This window comes from Lissotriton vulgaris, chromosome 9 (genome assembly GCF_964263255.1).
Source record: "Lissotriton vulgaris chromosome 9, aLisVul1.2, whole genome shotgun sequence".
NCBI lineage: Eukaryota > Metazoa > Chordata > Amphibia > Caudata > Salamandridae > Lissotriton > Lissotriton vulgaris.
In genome coordinates, this window is record NC_141697.1 from 492,971,182 (window position 1) to 492,991,214 (window position 20,033).

The 20,033-nt window shown below is 42.3% G+C and overlaps 1 protein-coding gene across 2 annotated transcripts in view; it reads right to left on the bottom strand.

Annotated features, from left to right (window-relative positions):
• The window catches only part of LOC147690316 (homeobox protein SIX4-like), a 112,222-nt gene that overhangs the window by 88,119 nt on the left and 4,070 nt on the right, over window positions 1-20,033 (bottom strand). For both annotated transcript variants that reach the window (XM_086937952.1, XM_086937953.1), the window contains exon 2: window positions 15,532-16,169. In XM_086937952.1, the coding sequence (XP_086794078.1) occupies window positions 15,532-16,169 (638 nt within the window). The remainder of the gene's footprint in view (window positions 1-15,531; window positions 16,170-20,033) is intronic.

A 20,033-nucleotide genomic window follows, 5' to 3' on the forward strand; every position in this document is an offset into this window, starting at 1 on the left:
CCTGTTGTCCACTGAATTCAAAGCAATTATCAGCTCCTCAAGTTTTTCTCGTGTATCGTCCCAGATTAAAAATACATCATCAATAAACCTACTGTACATTTTAACATGTGACCATTCTCTCAGTGACATTAGGTTGATCGCTTCGTATTGAGCCATAAAGGTATTAGCATATGCAGGGGCCCCTGCAAAGCCCATAGAAGTCCCATTCCGTTGGGCAAAGTACTAATTCTTCCATGTGAAATAGCTGTTGTGAAGACAAAATTTTAACAGCTGAATCAAAAAGATTTTTTGGTTCGTTGATATGTTCTCCATTTTGAGCAGTGCCCATTCAATAGATTCCAGTCCTGCGTGGTGTGGTATGGAAGTGTAAAGTGCCACCACGTCAATGGTGCACATAATCCAGTGTTCTTGGAAGCCCGCTTCTGTCCATTTCAATTTATTGATAAAATCTGTCGTGTCCCGTATGTAGGATCCCCATTGTTGGACAAACTGTTGTAGATGATAATCGATGTATTTTCCTAATGGGTCAAAGATTGATCCACATCCTGACACTATTGGTCTAAATGGAGGATTTGTCGGGTGTTTATGTATCTTTGGGATCATGTAAAGACTAGGACGTCTTGGATTCCTCTGGGTTAGATATGCTGAGGTTTGCTCATCAATCCATTCATTATCCATCGCTGATTTCAGTATATCACTCAGCATCTGTTGTAAAGTTCCTGTTGGATCTGTCGGTAATTTCAAATATGTGTTTATGTCTGCCACATGTTCCTCGACTTTTCGATCATAGAACTCCGTGTCCATTAGTACCAGGGCTCCGCCCTTATCTGCTGGCTGTATTGTCAGTGTTGAATTGTTTGCCAGGTTGTTGATTGTATTTTGCTCTTGCTTGGTTAGATTGTTATGTCGTTTTCTTTTGTAATCCAATTCCTGTAGGTCTTTCCTAACCATTATTTCAAAAGTATCGAGCATCTTATGCGATACTGGTGCTTGGAACACGCTTTTGGGTTTGAATATTCTGCTGGTGTCTTCACCTGTGCTCTCTGTAGGTTCAATTACATTTTCAAAATAATGTCTCAATTTTAATGTCCTCATGAATCTGAAGAATGCCCCCTCAGTTTCCATTTCATTTGTAGTTATTGTTGGAACAAAAGTTAGGCCTTTGTTTAAGGTTGATGTTTGTTGTTGGGTCAATGTAACGGAGGATATGTTGATAATTAAATCACTGTTCGTCCGCTCCTCAGTGCTTTTCCGGCCACTTCCTCGCCTTGTTTTCCGCTTGATGTTAATGTCTCGGGTGATGTTGTTGGTGGTTGTCCGGAGTCCTGTTCCTGTGACAAAAAAGACGATGCTTCACTGCTAGTTGTTGCTTGGTGAGTGCTTTCGCCAGATATTATGCTGCCTTCCTGAGTGGCTTTAACTGGTCCTCTACGTATAGATGTTTCTTTATCTGTTACAAGACTTTCCTCGGAAGAACGTGCTGATGTTGGTGTTTTCTTCGGTATATATTGGCGACGGGCGTATATATCTGCCCAAGTATAAACCTCGTTGAGCTTATAATCTATAGTGTCACGCTTATACTTTCTGAGTTTTCCTTCTTGTAGCTCTTTTTCGTATTTATCTAGTTTAATATTGATACCTTCCAAGCTCATTTTCCAAGTATCTGTCTCCATTCTAGTTTCTAGTTCTGTTTTTAGGACATAGATTTCATCTTCCAATTCCCTTATTGTTTTAGCAAGTTCTTCAATTATTAGCAGTATTAAGTCCAAGGAGCATTTGTTGAGAATGCTAAACCATTTCTCCATGAATTTCGAATTGAAGTTGAAGCGAAATAACATGGGTTTTATGGACAAACGTAGGCCTCTTGGAATTAGTTTTGCTCGATGATATTGAATAAGGGTCGAAGCGTGCATCCTTTGATTTAATTGACGACGTGTCAGGTACTCCAGCTGTTTGAGTTGTTGAGTAATTGATCCCCCGTGAACGTCCATATTTTTTACTTCTTTGATTAAAGAATAGATTTTATCCGCCTGTTCTGTTGTGTAAGCCAATGTGTTGGCTCTGTTGTCGGTCATTCCTGTGATAGTATCAAACTGCATTTTGAAATGATGGGTGCCTCCTTACTGGTTGACTGAGTGGTTAATCTGAGGAAATGAAGGGCGTAAGGAGCACTCCGTTAATTTTTCACGTTATCAATGTATCCACTGGTGCTCCGATTTATCAGGGTAGTCAATCCTGTAGGTAACTCGGGGTTATGATGGGTTTTTAGACCCGTCAAATCGGGCACTGTTCACTTGGCGCTCCGCGCCTTAATTATGCTTAACACACTTTTTTAGATTTTGTACTTATAACCTGAGAACAAGATTAAAATACAAACAGCCTTCTACAAGTTCGGTACCATACAAGGGCACAACAGGATGTTCAAATTGTACCAACTGTAACAATGTGATCACAGGCAATACGTGCACTCACCCAACTACAGGAAAATTGATACAGCTAAAACATAGTGACTGTAATTCCAATAATGTTGTATATGCAATCAAGTGCCCTTGCGGCAAAATGTACGTTGGTAAAACGGAACGTAAAGTGAAAGTACGCATAACGGAGCACAAAAGCAGAATCCGCAACCAGAACTTGATGTCACCTTTAGTACTTCACTGGAGAGATGAAAAACATACTATATCTCAGCTGAGATTTTTCATCATTGAAAAAGTACAGATTAAGGAAGGAATTGACAATCACCAGAGATTGATGCAACGCGAACTTTTCTGGATAAAATATTTAAAAACTTTAGCTCCAACGGGGCTTAATGACAAATACGACCTTTCGTGTTATCTGTAAAGACACAAACCGCATTAGCAATACGAGTCAAAACAATAACATAAATTACCCAGTCAAGATAAAATCTGTTCAACACTTAGGGACTACTACATTCCTCACACCACAACACTAGAGGGAATTGGTTATGCATATTGTTGTAAAACAGAGCGTCTGACTATGCATTTATGTGAACTTTATATGTGTCAATATGAGTTATGTACTAGCTGATATATACCTTAAATCACTATACTAGAGGGAACTGGTTATGTATATTGTTGTAAAACAGAGTATCTGACCATGTATCAATGTATTTTATATGCACCAACATGTGCCATGGTTTATCACTTTGACGAAGTATATTATCATAATATGTGCACACCAGCAGGTCGTTCACCTAAGGTTAGGCAGTGATAACAAATGCACCCTAAGCGCGTAAAATACCGATAGCACTTCCACTATATTCTAGTTTTTCTAGCATGATCAATTTACCACATGAACCTACCCACCCTCGAGACATTTCGTTAATAACAACATTCCAAGATATATCTTTGACTCTTTAATACGAACAGAGTGCCGGCTACAAAGAACCCTTCGGGATTTTTTAAACGCAATCTTATCATATGCTAACATTCTAGTTTTGGTTGACCACTAATGTAGTTTGATCAACGGGATGTACAACCGCGAGTGATCACTTTTTGACAACTCCTAACTGTGAGTCAGACTATGAAATTACAATTTATCGCCATGACTCTAAGAACAAACATATTCCACAGATATTAATACTGTACAAATATTTTTATCTCAACGAATAAAGCCAATATCTTAGGTAGTCAGCCCGGTATTATACGCATTCCAGTATGGCGCCCAAACATTCTATCAGAATGGCCACAGCACTAAGACTAAGTCCTTTCTTTATGTTTACAAACTCCGTTCCCAGGCGGAGCTCGCGGAGTTTTAATGGCGTTTTTTCGGCACACAGTGCATGGAGATCGATAGACAGTGGAACCCCAGATACGGCGGAAATCTTTGGCAATTCAGGTATGCACTGACCCGTTTTTTCGGAGTGTATTGATATTATCGTTAGATGCCCATAAACACTTTAGTAATTGCGCTTTTTTCACCAAACAGATTAACATTCCTGGTGAAGATAAGGTAAGGGTTCTCAGACCCACGTTGTTTGAGCAATCGATATACAGGACAGGAAAACCTTTAGTCCTAATTTATGTTATTTTATCCTTGCAGCGATTACATATCATCCTATACAGGTATGTCCTCACTAGTCTTTTCAAGACTCATTTCAATATCCATATGCTGTCAAAATCTTATAACCAACACAGGTTATTCATTATTACTTGTAGTGACTGAACACTGAGTCCAGCAAGTGAGGCAAATTTAAATAACCACCTGTTATGACAAACACCAGGTACGATACCACCATAGAGTTTAGTCACATATCCCCCATGAACTACATTGAATTAAGATTCTCACACAATTTTATATGTTTTATTTTCAGACACGCCCCTGATGAAGGCACCGTAGAGGCGCCAAAATGCATTGGGCTCTTCTGTTAAATTTTTGTGTACTGTTCATTGTGTAAATATGAAGCCAAAGTATTGAATATGTAAATATGATATAATGTTTACAAAATTGATGAATTGAATTATATGTTTGTATTATGAGAAATGAAAATAATACATGAGTAAATGAAACTAATCAAAAAACTCAAAAATAAGAATAAAAATAAGTACAAAATCTAAAAAAGTGTGTTAAGCATAATTAAGGCGCGGAGCGCCAAGTGAACAGTGCCCGATTTGACGGGTCTAAAAACCCATCATAACCCCGAGTTACCTACAGGATTGACTACCCTGATAAATCGGAGCACCAGTGGATACATTGATAACGTGAAAAACTAACGGAGTGCTCCTTACGCCCTTCATTTCCTCAGATTATCCAAATCCTACTTGACTTATCTGAAGTTTTTGATAAAGTATATCACCCAACATTACTCAAGACACTCAAGAAACGCAGTGGAATCAATGGCACAATCCTAAGACGGTTCACATCTTACTTGCAGCATTGCTCGCAACAAATAAAAATCAACAACTGCCACTCGATACCTACACTAGTTCTTCATTTTATACCCCATGGCGCAATTCTCAGCCCATCCCTTTTCAATCTCTTTATGGAATCACGTACTGTTATCCTGAAACAAGCAGAGGTCAAATATCACCTATATGACGATGACACCCAAATCTACTAAAAAATGAAAACACAGAGTGACATCCTGCATCTGAAAGCCACACTGATCAAGATACAAACTTGGCTTAACACCCACCACTTAAAATTGAACCCCAACACAACTTAGCTACAAATTTTCTGCCCTAAAACAACCCTCTAACAATTAAAGATTAGCTCAAGAATTTGGACGCCCTAAATTGGTCTCTCACACTTTCCAACTCCGTAAATTTCTTGGGCATCACCCTTGTCAAAAACATGTCAATGAAGGACAACAACAACAACTCAGCCACAGGAGTGCTTTACACACTAAAGCACCTCGAGAAAATCAAACAGTTCCTTCCCCTTGATTATTTTAAAATAGTAATGAAATATCTAGCCCTCTCAAAACTGGATTAAGGCAACACCATCCATCAGGAACGTTTGAAAAATGACCTTTCCCCCCAGCCCCCATGAACAGTTCTCAACACAGCTGCTAACAGGTGTTGAACGATTTGAGCACATCTCACTGGCCCTCAAGAACCTCAGTTGGTTTCCCATCAAAGGAAGAGGTATCTACAAGACTGCTTGATTCACCCACAAACCCCTTCAAACACAACCCCAACTATCTAGATACCAAACTTTCAAAAGCAGGAAAAGTCAGGACTCTGAGAAGCGCCAACTCACTTCTTCTCATACCTCCCAAACAATAAAAGAAATCCTCCAGGACACTCATTCTCTGGGAATGCCCCTAGGATCTGGAACTCACTCCCCAGCGATCTACGGCGCAACCCCTCCATTTCCTGCTTCAAATGGGACCTTAAATACCTGCTGCTCAATAAATGCTTCAACACACACACAAACCAGGCTATGCTCCCAAGGCTCACACCCAAACTGACTAGACCCGTTGCAGTAGTCGATTCATTGTTTCAGCTGTCTACTATGTGATTTACTCCATTAACTTATGCTGTTCTAATGTCCACACATTGTAACTACCTTGACTGCCTAACGATTTTGTTTGTATATATGTATGTACTTCAATCAAATGATCTCATATTATATATAAAGCGCTCCGATAGCTACGGGTCTAGCTGGCGCAAAATAAAAGCTAAAAATAAATAGAGCCTTCTTTTTTAAAACGTCATATGGTCGACATCGCCTTTCTGTAGGAGACGCACCTCATGGGTGGGAGATTGATAGGGATGCCAAGAAGAGGAAGGGTTAATTGTTACATGCCTCTTATGCCACGGGGTTCTACTTTGGGTGTCCCAAGGAATTTGGTCATGCTTAGTTATGTGAGGCGGATGCGCAGGGAGGTATGTTTTACTGCAGGGTAGGCTTGATGCGAGAGCCCTTTCATTTCTTAAAATGTATGTGCCCAATATTGATGATCCTCGATTGTACTTCAGGCTGCAGGAGATACTGTATTCCGAGGTTGATGGCCCACTCATATAGTTAGGAGCCTTCAACTGTGTCCTGAACTGGATGCGGGAAAGGGGTCCTCCCAGGGATGATACAAAGCCACATTTCACTGAGTCGTCGTGTGACATTATGCCAAATATGGGGCTCATGGACGTGTAGAGGACCAAAAGACCTGCGATTAGCGTCTTTACCCATCATTCACTTATCCATCATAGCCAATGCTGGCTGGATCGCACACTGTTGGCTGGATTTCCAGTTTACGCTGTGCCGAGGGTGCAACACTTGGCCAGTTTCTTGTTAGATCATGCACCGGTATTTGGGGAGATGGCTTGGGGGGAGAGGAATCGGTGCACTGGATTGCAATTGGAGATTTCCGCTGAATGTCTTGGCTGACGTGGAGGGCAGAGGTATGCTATTGCAGTCCGTGAAGGACGGTTTGCAGACTAATTGGGGCTCCACCAGTACCGGCGCAGTTGAGTGGGATACCATGAAGGCAGTGATCTCTGGGCAGTGTGTGGGATTGGCGTTCAGGATGCGCAGGCAGCTACTGCATGAGTTGTGTGCAGAGGAGGGGGGGGCTGGCAGATTTGCAGAAGCTAGACCTGGCCGTTCCAGAGACTCAATGAAGAATTAAGGGCGCATAGGAGTATAGCTGATAAGTGGGATAGGTTGGATGTGTATATGCTTATCACAGCATAGGCAGCACTTGCATCGTGAGGGGGAACAGTAGAGTGGGATGCTAGGCTTAGTTGCACCGGAGGTTGGGTGATTGGCCCCCATGATGCATTTGGTAGGCCAGACGGAGTGATTGCGTCCTCCAGGGTAGAAGTGGTGGCTGCCGTTCAGCAACACCTGGAATGGGCAACAGATGGGCACTTGTAGCTCGGTGGTGCAGGTTCATCCCTTTTTGGCTACACTGGAACTGCCTCAGCTTTGTGCAGTGGCTGCAGAGGAACTGGATGTGGAAGATGCATTGGAAGAAATCAGGGCTGCCCTGCGGTTGCTCCCAAACAGCAAGGCACCCGAGGGGAGGTTTCCCTGTGGAATTTTATCAGCCATTTTTTGGAGGTTTTTCCGTAAGCTAAGAAGAAAGGGCTGCTCCTGCATAGTATGTGTGAGGGCCTCCTTATATGTTTATGCTGTTGAAGCCGGAGGAGGGGCACTTCTGATCCTGCGTCGTACCAACCTCTCACGATGATAAACACCAGCATTAAAATAATCTGTAAGCTATTGGTCTGTCGTCTGAGCCCTGTGGTGTCGGGCCTGGTGCATGTATACCAGCGTAGGTTCATCCCTGACAGTAGCACAACTATGAATCCGAGGCACCCAGCGCATATCCACTATGAGGTCAGAACTGCCAATGTGGATCTTACTTATGTTACGCCAGAAGGAAGAGGCTATGTCTTATCATACTTGGCGTGAGGGTGGCTGCAAGTTAGTGGGTGATTTGTATCCTAGTGAGGTTTTTATATCCTTTGAGGAAGTGCAATATCGGCTTGCATTGGGCCCGGGGCACTTCTTTCATTATGCTAGTGTTTCCAACATGGTGAGGGGGATTTGGCTGTCTTATCCAGTGGTCCTGTTCGCCTCGCCTACTTTGTGCACAATATTGGCGATGGGGGTCGGGCGTCATCTTATTTCACTGACCTATAAGGCACTGCAGGCTGATCCGATGAGGGGACCACTGTGGGTGTGGAATGCTTAGAAAGTTTATCTGGGGACCACTATTTCGGATGTGGACTGGGCTCGGATGTGTGAGTTATTGAAGACAGATCAAAGTTGTATTAGGTCCACCAAACACTTTAGGAAAGGGGTGCTATCTCCTATATTGCCATGCCCCACCAGAAGCTCAGTCCATGGTTAGATGAGAAAAGGACATTTGCAACAGATGTGCCACACTGAAGAGGAGTGAAAGTCTCAACATGGGACAGGCATAAACTGAGTGAATCACACAAATCAGGTGGTGCCTAAAAGGTGTGTTGTAAAAACGGAATCAAACGCACAGACACACCTGTGTTTTTTTCTTTTATTCCCAGGTACAAACATACAAGAGAATTCCAGAGGCGGAAGACAGGATGTGTTCACCTTTGAGGCATAATCACCTGTGTTTGGCCCCTTGTCGCACTGGACTTTGGCTCACCAGATCTTGGGCTAATAACTGATCATAATGTCCTTTGTATGTTATTTGCTAACTTGGATCGAACTAAGGTCAGAGGTTCAATATCAACGTTCCTGTTCACCGTAACAATGCAGAGCCTGGTTATTGGCTCCCATCATCAAAGGAGTCCCTACAACAAATTTTGGGTCAGAGCCTTTTGTGGCCCCTTGAGCCACAGGGACTTCCCTTGTGACTGGAAACATTGAAACCACCCTATGTTGCTACAGGAAACAGCGATATTTGAGTTCCATTGGTGATGGGTGAAAGGGGAGTTTAACAAGCATGAGCCAAGAAACAGCAAATTTCTCCTCTGAACTCCAACAATGGAATGTATTGGCCTACAGATATAGTTGTTAACCCCTTCCGCGCTGATGACGAGCTCAGCTCGTCATGAGGCTTACCTGCCGTGCGCTGATGACGAGCTGAGCTCGTCATGTAACGCGGTATTTTCAAAACCGCCGCACACAGCAGGAAAAGCTGCCGCAGCGATGCGGTTAAAGTTTGGGTGTCACCTACCATACCTGGTGTAACAATTAAAAGTCCTTGAATCCAGTATAATATAATAGGTTCGATTTATTGTAGATTAGTTCAGGTTAATCAGTCAATCAGCCCCTGAAAACCATAGGAACCAGAACTGCCTAGGGGAGACCCTCCAAAAATTGTACCATGACTTAACCAGCTAATCTAACTTTAAACTTTACTCATAGGGTTATTTTATTACCCAAGCCATCATGACATTGGGGTAAGGTGTTGCAGTGAATTTCCGTTTTTTTTTACATACATAAGACTCCATCCTCAAACTGCTATCACATTCAGATTAGATCTCTCACACACACATCAACAACTCATACCTTTTAACTATATTTGCTTGAAACGGATTGCCACCATTCATTTTAAATGTGTTTTGCTCTGTAATTTAAGGTTTTATTATAGTGTTAGTCTTTGAAGGAACAATGTTCGCTGGACTTTCATCTTTCATGCACTTCTCAGAAGCTAAGTAAAATGCTGGTGCTCTTGTAAAGTGTTCCAATGCCCCTTGGGCCGAGTGTCACGCCATATACAACTGCAAAAAATAAATAAATAAACACATACATCTTGACTGCGTGACCAAGTGACCCAAGAGAGTATATATAGACTTTGCAGGCCCAGTTGCCCGTCACAGAGGCATTCACGTCACTGCAGCCAAAGATGTTTTCTCTGCTGGAGTGGCAGGAAGCTACTAAGCACGCTTTAGAAAGAATCAATCGTGTACTGCGAGTGAAACATTATCTTCCTATCTGATTTAATACAGTAGCCAGGTGGAGGCATATGCATACCTTTATAGGGCCATTGCTGAGTAACTATTGACAAGCTGTCGAAGATATGGCCTCGGATATGAAAGATCTACAGTTCACAAGAACGCATGACGCTACAGTATATATATATATATACAATTTTGTACCAGATGAACTTAATTCTGCACAATGTTTTGCATAAGAACACAAAGGTATAAAAAATGTGCTTTACGTAAATAATTTATTTACATGTCTTTACATGATGCAATGTACCTTTTTTAAAGCACATCAGAGAACTCAACGTGACGTAAACATTGAGTCTTTCTTTCATTTCCTTAAATCCTATGTTACTTAAAGCAACAATATGTCTGTATTGGTCATGTGACCAAGAGCCTGTGCGCTCGAAACGCGTCTTTTTTTGTGCCCATTAAAAATACTTTGAACCTACCCGGCTGGAGTGGCTCGTGATTCCTTCACTCGTATTGCCTGTGCAGGAGATCGGAGTGAATATATATATATATATATATATATATATATATATATATATATATATATATATATATATACACACACACACACACACACACTGACGAAGGCAGCACGCCGAAACGCGTCTGTGTGAGCCCCTTTTCGCGAAATAAAATCAGCGTGATTGGCAGTATACCTCTTCGAGTGCTGTTTTGTCTTCTTGACTAATCAGGAGGAGTTGGAGCGCAATATATATATATATATATATATATATACATATATACATATACATATACATACGCACCTGGCTTGCACCTAAATTGTGTTTCACTTCTTGTCTGGGCTAGAGGGGGGTGGGGGTGAGGTGGGGTGGGGTGGGGAAGGCCGTCCACGCAAATGAAACCGAGAACAGCCCTAGACAGAAACCGGCATTAAAAAATAAACAAGCATTTTGTAATGCAATAGGTCTCAATTGTGCGAGAGTTTAAGCTATTGGCATTGTAAATGACAATGCCTTTTATCTGTTTTGATAATTAATACATAAATAAAATGATTGGTCATCTACAATGCCATTTGCTTAAACTCTCTAAATGTGCGACCGATTTCATTTCAAAGAAACGTCCGCCATTGTCCAGGGCTACTTGGAAAGTAAAAGCGCTTGGCACACTAAATGTTGCAGGAAAACATGTTGCGTCTGCAGTAGGAGAAACTCATTAAAGAAACTAGTGCTTACAGACTACATAAGACATACTGTGTAACAGAAGTAAAAGGGCCAGTCCTCATGGGAGGTTACAAATGAAGACAAGGTGGTACTAAGGAGGGACTAACAAGACAATTATCGAACCAGAAGCCAGCATTTACAAAGGATAATGTTGCAAGCCAATGAAATATATGGGCGGTGAGTGGGCAGAGCAAGTCCATACTCAAATACAGCATGCAGAGCAGCGCATGAGCTGCCCAGGCTCCACCTAAAAAAAGACTGGGAAAAGATGCTGAGGTGAAAATGTAACAAAAGCTCACCAACTTGATACGTGAGGAAAACATTTAATTTTGGAAACTGAAAATTTCGCTCCCCTGTGGATTGTATCGCAAACCCTGAATGCAGTCACCTAATAAAGTATAAAAATGTGTAATTCTATGGACGCTTTTATGTAGAATACGCTAGGTTCCTTGTTTGCCATGGCCACATGCAACAGGCAGCATTGGCATTTGAACCAATCAATTAACGGGGTGGTATTTTACTAGTGCTGATTGGTTTGAAAGGCAAAGAGAAACACCCTCCTCCATTGTGAGGATACAAGAGCAGACCAACACCATTTGCACCCAAGGGCCTTTCAATGCTATTGCACTCTAAGCAGATAAAGATGTTTGAATCTCTTGCACCGTAAACAAGCATTGGCATACCCAATTGGTCTATCCTTTGGGACTTTGTAAGTCCTGTGGCAGTGGAGGGACTTTGTAAGTCCTGTGGCACTGGAGGATCAGCCTGAGATGTTCTGCAATGGCAACAGTAGAGGGCAGGAGATAAAGTAATGTGTGTGAGGTACACAAGTGCACGCCCTAAGAGGAAGGCGGAAGAGAAAGAAATAACGTCACAAATGCCATCACTCATACAGAAAGAAAGCCAATGGCTGAAGAGGGTTGGCCCACTGTCTCATGCTGTGATGGGATGTAACAAAATGTGAATGGCAGCTGAACAAGCCAAGGGCTGATGCAAAGCCTCTCTGGTATAGCGGTATGCATTTTTTTTATTTACATGAGACTGGATAGATGCAGGGAATTACAGAAACCCATTCCTTTATATTTATCTATTATGGATTTATTTTGCTTTAAAAAAATTATGGTTTAGGATTTAGGATATGCGATAGAGAATGATTGGCAATCGTGCAACTGAAATCTGAATACTGATACACTGTACAAAACAAAAATACCAAATTAAAAGTCCCCGACAACAGAACTGGACCCCCAAGCACTTTTGAAAATGTGAACGGCATGTTGTTAAATGTAGGCTTTCTGCAAATCAGTGTAAAAACTACAGGGCATGATATCTATCACAAATGGAATGCAGGAGAGAACTTCAGCTTTACAAGAGGGGGAGCTTTGGAGAAACAGAGGGAAAGCTACCTGGGATTCCAGCCTCTAATGGGCGCTGGAAGACAACAATTTGGAACAGTAAGAACGCACCACTACTTAAAAAAACGCACAAAACTAACATGGCTCTGACATGTCTCGTTCTCAGAAACAACAGCCTCGGATTATCTATGTATGCCAGACAGTGGGTGTGCCTCCCGACGCCCACAGCCCAATTAATAAGGACTAATAACGACAAAATGAGAGACGTGAAAGAGCGCACTACCGGCAACACCTCACAAGCCCAACAAATTCTGGTATGCGACAAACATCAAAGCTGTTTGGAATGTCATCCTCAGACTGCCAAAAGGAGTAAAGTTTGCATCAGTGGAGGAGCGCTTGCTTGTTTGCCCTTTCTTTGTCATTCCGAACATTAGCATAAATAAATGCATGCAAGTAACGTAACATGTTGTCGTCAGGTGTAACAAAAGTAATCAAATAACAAGCTGTCACCAATGCGCGAATGCAGCCACGTGTTTATTTTTGCATCGCGCTTTCACTTTAACAATAGCAGTTAAAGTGAAGGCGCGATACAAAAATAAACCTGTGGCTGCCTTTGTCAAAGCCAAATTAAACAAGTACGGCCGCAAAGGTGAAAGCGACATGTCCCAGGGAAAGTAACATGATCCACAACAGACGGCACCCTGCGCGCCGCTGCTTGCTCCAGACAGCAAAACGTCATGGGAGTGAACATTTTAAGAAGAGGTGGGACATGCACCCGCCTTTGGCCAATTGAGTGCTTTCATTTTTTGAAAGCCACACGCAAAGTCCAATAGAATTTGACAACCAGACGCACAAGCTTTCAGAAAGCTTTCCGAATGTCTGGAGTGATTACAAGAGGCCCTCTCCTAGAGCATCGCATACGCATTGCGCTAGGCGAGACCTAAAAAAGAAAGAGGCCAATCAGACTGAACCAATATTTTCTGGCAGCAACGTTTATACGAGGCATTCAAGTGTCTCGCATTTCTAGTGGACTTGAAAGCCAAAATTCCAAATGTGGAAAATGTGCACGCCCCAAAAAAGCAATAACGAAATTTTAAAGCGTCATTGCGTGCCATTGGGAACTATTATCAGTATTAATATACCTACTTGGTGATGGAGGCCAACTGTATTTCTAAATTTAAAAAAAGTTGTGGCTCCCGAGCTGTTGTGACTTTCCATGCATGCTCCACCATATAGCACGAAGAAGACTTGTTCGTGAGCTTGGCTTTCACCATCTGAAGTGCGATTCATCCTCTCAGAAAGGCCTACGCCGGCTTTTAAAAATTAAAACACTAAATTCCTATTGCAGTGAACATATCCATATGTATGCCTTGAGACTACATATATCCATCACTGCCTTTTCATTTTGTGGTGAGAAATGTATTTCCTTCATAGACTCTCCTGTGTTCGAGCTGAGAATGCATTTCTCCATCACACGGTGACCCTCGCACACACTTCTGGATTCTTTCTTTGAATTTAATTTCAACTAGTTTTCATAGTTCTCAGACTAAGTTTGCTTTCAGAGTTCTATTTTCGTCTGCATTTTTTCAAAATGCTGTTGTTCCGATGAAGGTCTGAAGCCTTTGAGAAAATTGGCTCGAAATGTCTACTGTTCGAATGAGTGCATTTTTATCGGAAAGGGTTACACTTAATTGATAAATAACTCCAATCACTGTATTTGTTTTTTAAGCTCTGTGTTTCTTTTAAACACAGTGGGTTTATTCCGTTTTTCTTCACACACCAGTACATGGAGCATTTTAAAAGTGCTTAATACACATAGTAACATAATGTGATTAAATATTTCGTGACTGACTTTCAGGCCTCTGTCCTTCCTACAATTACAAAAATATGCAATAGATGTGTAATCTACACAAGATTGTGAAAACTGTATTCACGCAAATGCAAAAACTTAGGGGCTGATTATGATGGCGGTGAACCCGCCACCGGCAGGCTGCTGGTAGCTGGTTCACCGCCATCATACTGCCGTTTTCCACCCGCCAGATTACTATGTCGGGCGGAAACGTGGCAGTCGGGTAAAATGCAAGCACACCGGTTTATTAGGATGGTCCATCCCTGCCAGCCTTTCCATAGCGGTTCACCCGCTATGGAAAGGCGGGCAGGGATGGACTTTGGGGGCCCGTAGCATGACCCCATTTACCCCGGGCACTTTGGTTTTGCACTTGTGCACAGCATGGTGCCTGCCACATAGTACAGGGAGATGCACAACCTGCATTTTTTTCCATTGCTGCAGGTGCTACAACCAGCTGCACCTGCTGCGATGGAAAACATGTACAATGCGATTGCCACAGTAGCGGTCACATTGTAATTTGGCCTTTGGGACCCCCCGACACTATGTCGGAACTCCCCATCTCCGTTAGGGTCCGTCCGCCATCCTAATCAGGCCCTTAATTCTTGTTTGTATCCTGTTCATATCTTACTATGTAATGGAGTGTTAGCAATAACATACATAACCCAGAACGTATCAACTCAGAATCAAATTATCAATGTGATTTTATATTAGTCTGATAATTCTTGTAACACTGAACTTACTTGCTAAATTTCCTGGATGATGTAGGCCTAGACTTCAAAGGGCTCGGGGCTATACCATGCATATGTTCCAATACTGTAACGCAGATTTTTTTACTTTTGTTTTTAAGAATAATGAAGCAAATATTGTGCATATGAATGATGATATCTACCTCTCAATGAATTTCTGTGCTTAATCAGGGGGAAGTTCCTGGCACCTGAACATTAATTTACGTTTTTGCTGAGAGTATCAAGTTTCTGTCACATGATCAAATTTCATTGACTGGTATTGAGAGAAAACGTATAAATATATTTTTGGTTGATTTTGGACGAAATTTAGATCTTAGCTCAAACTAATCAGGTTCTAGGGAGAACACTGGTTGGTTGAAGGGACAATCTTTGATCCTTTGCTGTGCTGCTTGCTATTTGTGCATTAACACACACACACCCAAAAAACAACAATGACATTTCAAAAACGAAATCCGGAAAAATCTTATAGCTGGAAAAGAAGATTAAGATAAGAAAGAAAAGGGTTACCTTGTGAAGCAGACATTGAAACAGAAGGCAACTGGAGTGATGAAAAACCAATGTTTCCGTTGAGCAGCTGTCCGTTTGTGCCAGAATTAGGAAGCTGAAGGATGCCGTACTGATTAATTTGCAGTGGAGTTGTGAATGTAACAACAGAACCACCATCTTGCGAGGCAACTGCCTCTATGGTTTCAGTTTTAACTTCACTGCGTGGTATTAACCCTGGAAAAGTGGTTGGGGTGTTGGGATTGTAGACTGTTGAACTGGACATAGCAGTCTGAAAAAGTTTGAAGTCCTTCACATCATCTGTTGCTGACGTCAGGGTACCGTTGCATGAACTTTCATTATTTGAAGTACTGGAAGTCGTTTTTGGTGGATTCAAAATTACTGACTGCGACTGTCCGGTGTTAAGGCCATTCACAATCACTCCGTTGGGTCCCTGGATAAAAGAACTGCCATTGAGGAACAAAGGTGATGAACTGAGAGAGATCTTGGCATTGCCAATTTGCTGCATGTACAGTGCTTCTGCGTTTCCGGAGAGACAGAGGTTGGAAACCCCATCGGAAGACATAGATAGAGGATGAGGCGATAAATCGTCATGTCCCTTACTGGATTCATCTTCAGTGCTATGATTACCATCAGACTCGCTGGAGTAAAAAAAAAGAAACCTCTATTAACAAGACCTACAAATTTGAATTTACAAGTTAAAAGTAATGCTTTTGAAATGCAAATATATACATAACAGCCATAGTAGTCATACTTGGAAAAGTAATACATAGTCCTATAAATGCCATGATTTAGATCTGCTCACTGTACCATTGAATTTAAGCTATATCCTACTGAAGAGGCCCAGACTGGTCAAAGCCAATCTGGGGCTGCTTGTGTTTGCATTTAGAGGGGACCTGGCCTGGACTGTTCCTATTGGCCAGTTTACATAAGGCTGGTGCTCATTTGTAGTGGCATAGTGAGCAAAAAAAAACTAAAGTTTCGATTGTAGCCCAAATTGCCAATGGACAAGATTAATTCAAGCAATCCACCCATGTTCCAGTTTTCAGTTTGTGTTTGTTAATTTAAATCGGGGGATACCCTTCAAATTTCACCAGAATCTGATGCTACATGAGAGTTACAACTTTTAAAGATGAAAAATCATTCTATTGCCTTTGACCAACTTCGTAAAACCATTTTTATGCAAAGAACTAATCCTAGGGTTAACCTCATTTATAAATTCCCTTTTTGGAGGGATAATGTAGGGATTGTGTATTCTAGCACACAACACTCAGGTGATCTTCATTACTTTATTTAGACAGAGCTCTTTAAAACAGGTCAATTCAATTACAGGTTGAAAATATGTTATACAATAGTTTATGGTCAAAGTACTGTTGTATACTCGTTTCTTAATGCAAAAACGTTCTATTTTACAAATACGCCTCGGGATAGATTTTCCTAATTTGAGTTAGGAAGCAATGATAACAATGAAATTAATGAGTTATGAATGTTTAAATCTGCTGTCTTTACAGAAGTTTGTATGCTTGTTTTGAATGAAATCCTTGTTTGCATTTTCTATTGTTGCTGTAGCACGCAAGGGTTATTGGGTTGCCCTTTATTTTACTTACCATAGTGGAGACAGAAGCAAATTAAACAAACTGCCCAGGATAACACAATGTGATTAAACAGGAAAGCCAGAAATGAAATTCTGTCACCATGATTTCATGATTAACAACTTACCCACCAGACCTCATCCTCTCTGCACTGGCCATCCCTTTGCCAGGGTCATTACTTAGGCCCTGGGTAAAGCACACTGATGCAAGGAACGGACTGGCAAAAGACAATAAGCCACTTTGACAGCTGAAGGTGCATTTAAGGGAATAATAGCCTACTCGAATACTGGTGCAAAGGTAGTGGATACTAAAGGTACGTTTCTTATGCAGCATAGCTGTTTGTGCCTCCAACAGTAAGAGCAAAGGCTGACAGATCCACTGGCTTTGTAAATGTGTCACGTGTACAATTACTTTATATGTCGGAATCACGCCCAGCTGTGCTGCATAATTTACTAAACATTAAGATATATTTGGTCTTCTGAGTCGGCTAAAACTAAAAATGTGTTTGGGTATTATAAAATACACATTGCCACGGTAGGCCCAGGCACTGAAGGAACTAACTGTGCACAGATGTGTTTCTTCTGAAAGAGTATAATGTCTTCACTCACAGTTAAGTTTGCCACTGGCTGAAGTGGGCTCACCCTTTGCCCCTTGCTGTACGCTGTGGTGGGCGGAAGAAAAAACGAGAATAACAACAAACCACTGAATGGAGAGTGTTGGCTCAAAGAGCCAAAATCGCTAATTTTAGTAAGATCCAATTGTCATGGCTAAATTCAGATTTAAAAATAGAATCCCGACACATATAGATAGGTCCCTGTACGCAAACAATCGTCTAGAGTCGATAGTTGGTAATGACGAATCGATCAAGCTATCAAAGTTCTGGTTGGCTTGGAGCACGCGGTCTGCGGGTTACACGTAACTTCCTGGAGTTGTGTGTTCACTTAACATTAGTGGCTGCCGAATGCCTCACACGACGCCGATTCGCCGACGAGTGCTGCTCGGGCTGCTCAACACAGCAAATGGCCGCTGCTCTTTTAAAGCCATGTGCTGGGCATGAATGCAGCTGCTGCAACATAAAAGACCAAATGGCTGTTGACATTTGGTAAACCCTAAAAAGGTTTACTGGGCAAGGCCCTCCCCGGGAGTCCATGAATGCGAGAGAACAATCCGCATTCTTGGGGGCTAAGTGTGTGTTTGTTTAAGACCCACCCTCAATTCAGAAGCTAATTGTCTGAATGGAGATGAAGAGGTTGGTGTGCTCTTTTGGCCAGCGGGGGATTTAAGCTGTGTTTTTTTTTGTTCAGTTTAAAGCCTCGACCTAGTGAGGCAGCGGGGGTGGGTGGGGAGACGGGGCTGGCTGTCAGCTCAATTACCAGCTCCCAGAAGGACAGGAAATAAAGCGTTGTAGTTACAACGACAAGCTCTAAGGCATTTACAGTGTTACAAGTGCCTCCTAATACACCAATAGCCTGAAAGGGAACGATAAAATAATGATACAGTTTAATCGCGGGTTAAAAGTGAACTGGCGATGCGTCGAGGCAACAACTTTCCATAAAATAATTGGCTGCGCACCGCGGGTTAACGGAGCCGCGGCTCGTATTATTATCACTAAAGACGCTGTCATTACGGACGCCGGGCATGAATATTTTACAAGGTTGGCGCCTGCCTGGCTCTCCCTCCGACACCACGGGTTTGTTGGGCCCACTATGCTCCTTCACAGAAGTTGTGGACGTGGACATTCGCCACAGAAACACACTGGACCAGAAAGTAACCAACAGGACTAAACTGACAGAAACAGGCTGTCTGAGAGGGTAAGGCAGTAGGAACCTGCTCCGAAACCCTAGGCCTCACCCTGTACTTACCCCAAATATGGTCAGCACTGTATTCAAGGGGTCAGATGCGGTTCACTCTTAAGTTACATTCAAACACAAAAACACTTCCGGCACAAACAAGCAGTCAAGGACTACGCCTGCCTGGAGAAATGGAAAAGGACAGAGTACAACCAAGGTGGCTTGGACTCCCAAGGCTGAATCATTTAACAGTCTCACAAGAGAAGGGCGAGGCTTAAGTGTAGAAAAAAGGGGATTGTGGGTGGGGAGAGATCCACAGGAGGGTAGAGGCGCAATGGGGCAAATCACAGTACAAGAAACGAAGTTCTGACTTCTTCCAACCCCAAAGTAAAAATATGCCAAAAAACACAATACCATTGCTTGAGGTGAGTAACACTGAAAAGAAAAAAGCAGGAGGAGGAAGAGGGAAACAAAGAAAGCAAGAACTAAAGAAGACCCAACAGATGCAGGGTACCACCTTGGGGCACTAAGGGTCTCATGTTAAGCAATGGATATGCTGCCAACTCAAGAAGCAGGCCCTCAGAACAATCATCAACATACCTTAGCCCAGCTATACTAACATGTTTTCACATAGACACAAATTGGAAAAATCATTTGATACGTCAGGCCCCAAGATTCTACCAACATCAAGAACTTTTCCTCACTGTTTATATTATACAGTTAATCGATCATAGCATGATCTCTCACTCTAGCTACACATAAAGCATTTGTTTAGCAAAAGACCCTAGCTGAAAGAGGCCCATCCAAACTCAACTCATGTCAGGAAAATGACAGCCGACACAGAGTGGGGAGGAAGGGGGCTCAAGACCCTACTAACCACACAAAGGAAGCCAACACTACCCTCTCAACATTCAAATAGCTCAGGTTAGAAGGTCGCAAAAGCCCCTCAGCACTCATATTGTGCATCACTGTGAGAATAACACACCCCCTCTCTAAACCAAACCACTCACCCACATCAATGTGGTTCAGGAAAGGCCATCTTGAGAACTTTAGCTTGTTGACTCAACTGCAGGCCGACATCTGCACCACAAGGGAAAGTAGCTGGCAAACCAAGAGCTCTACC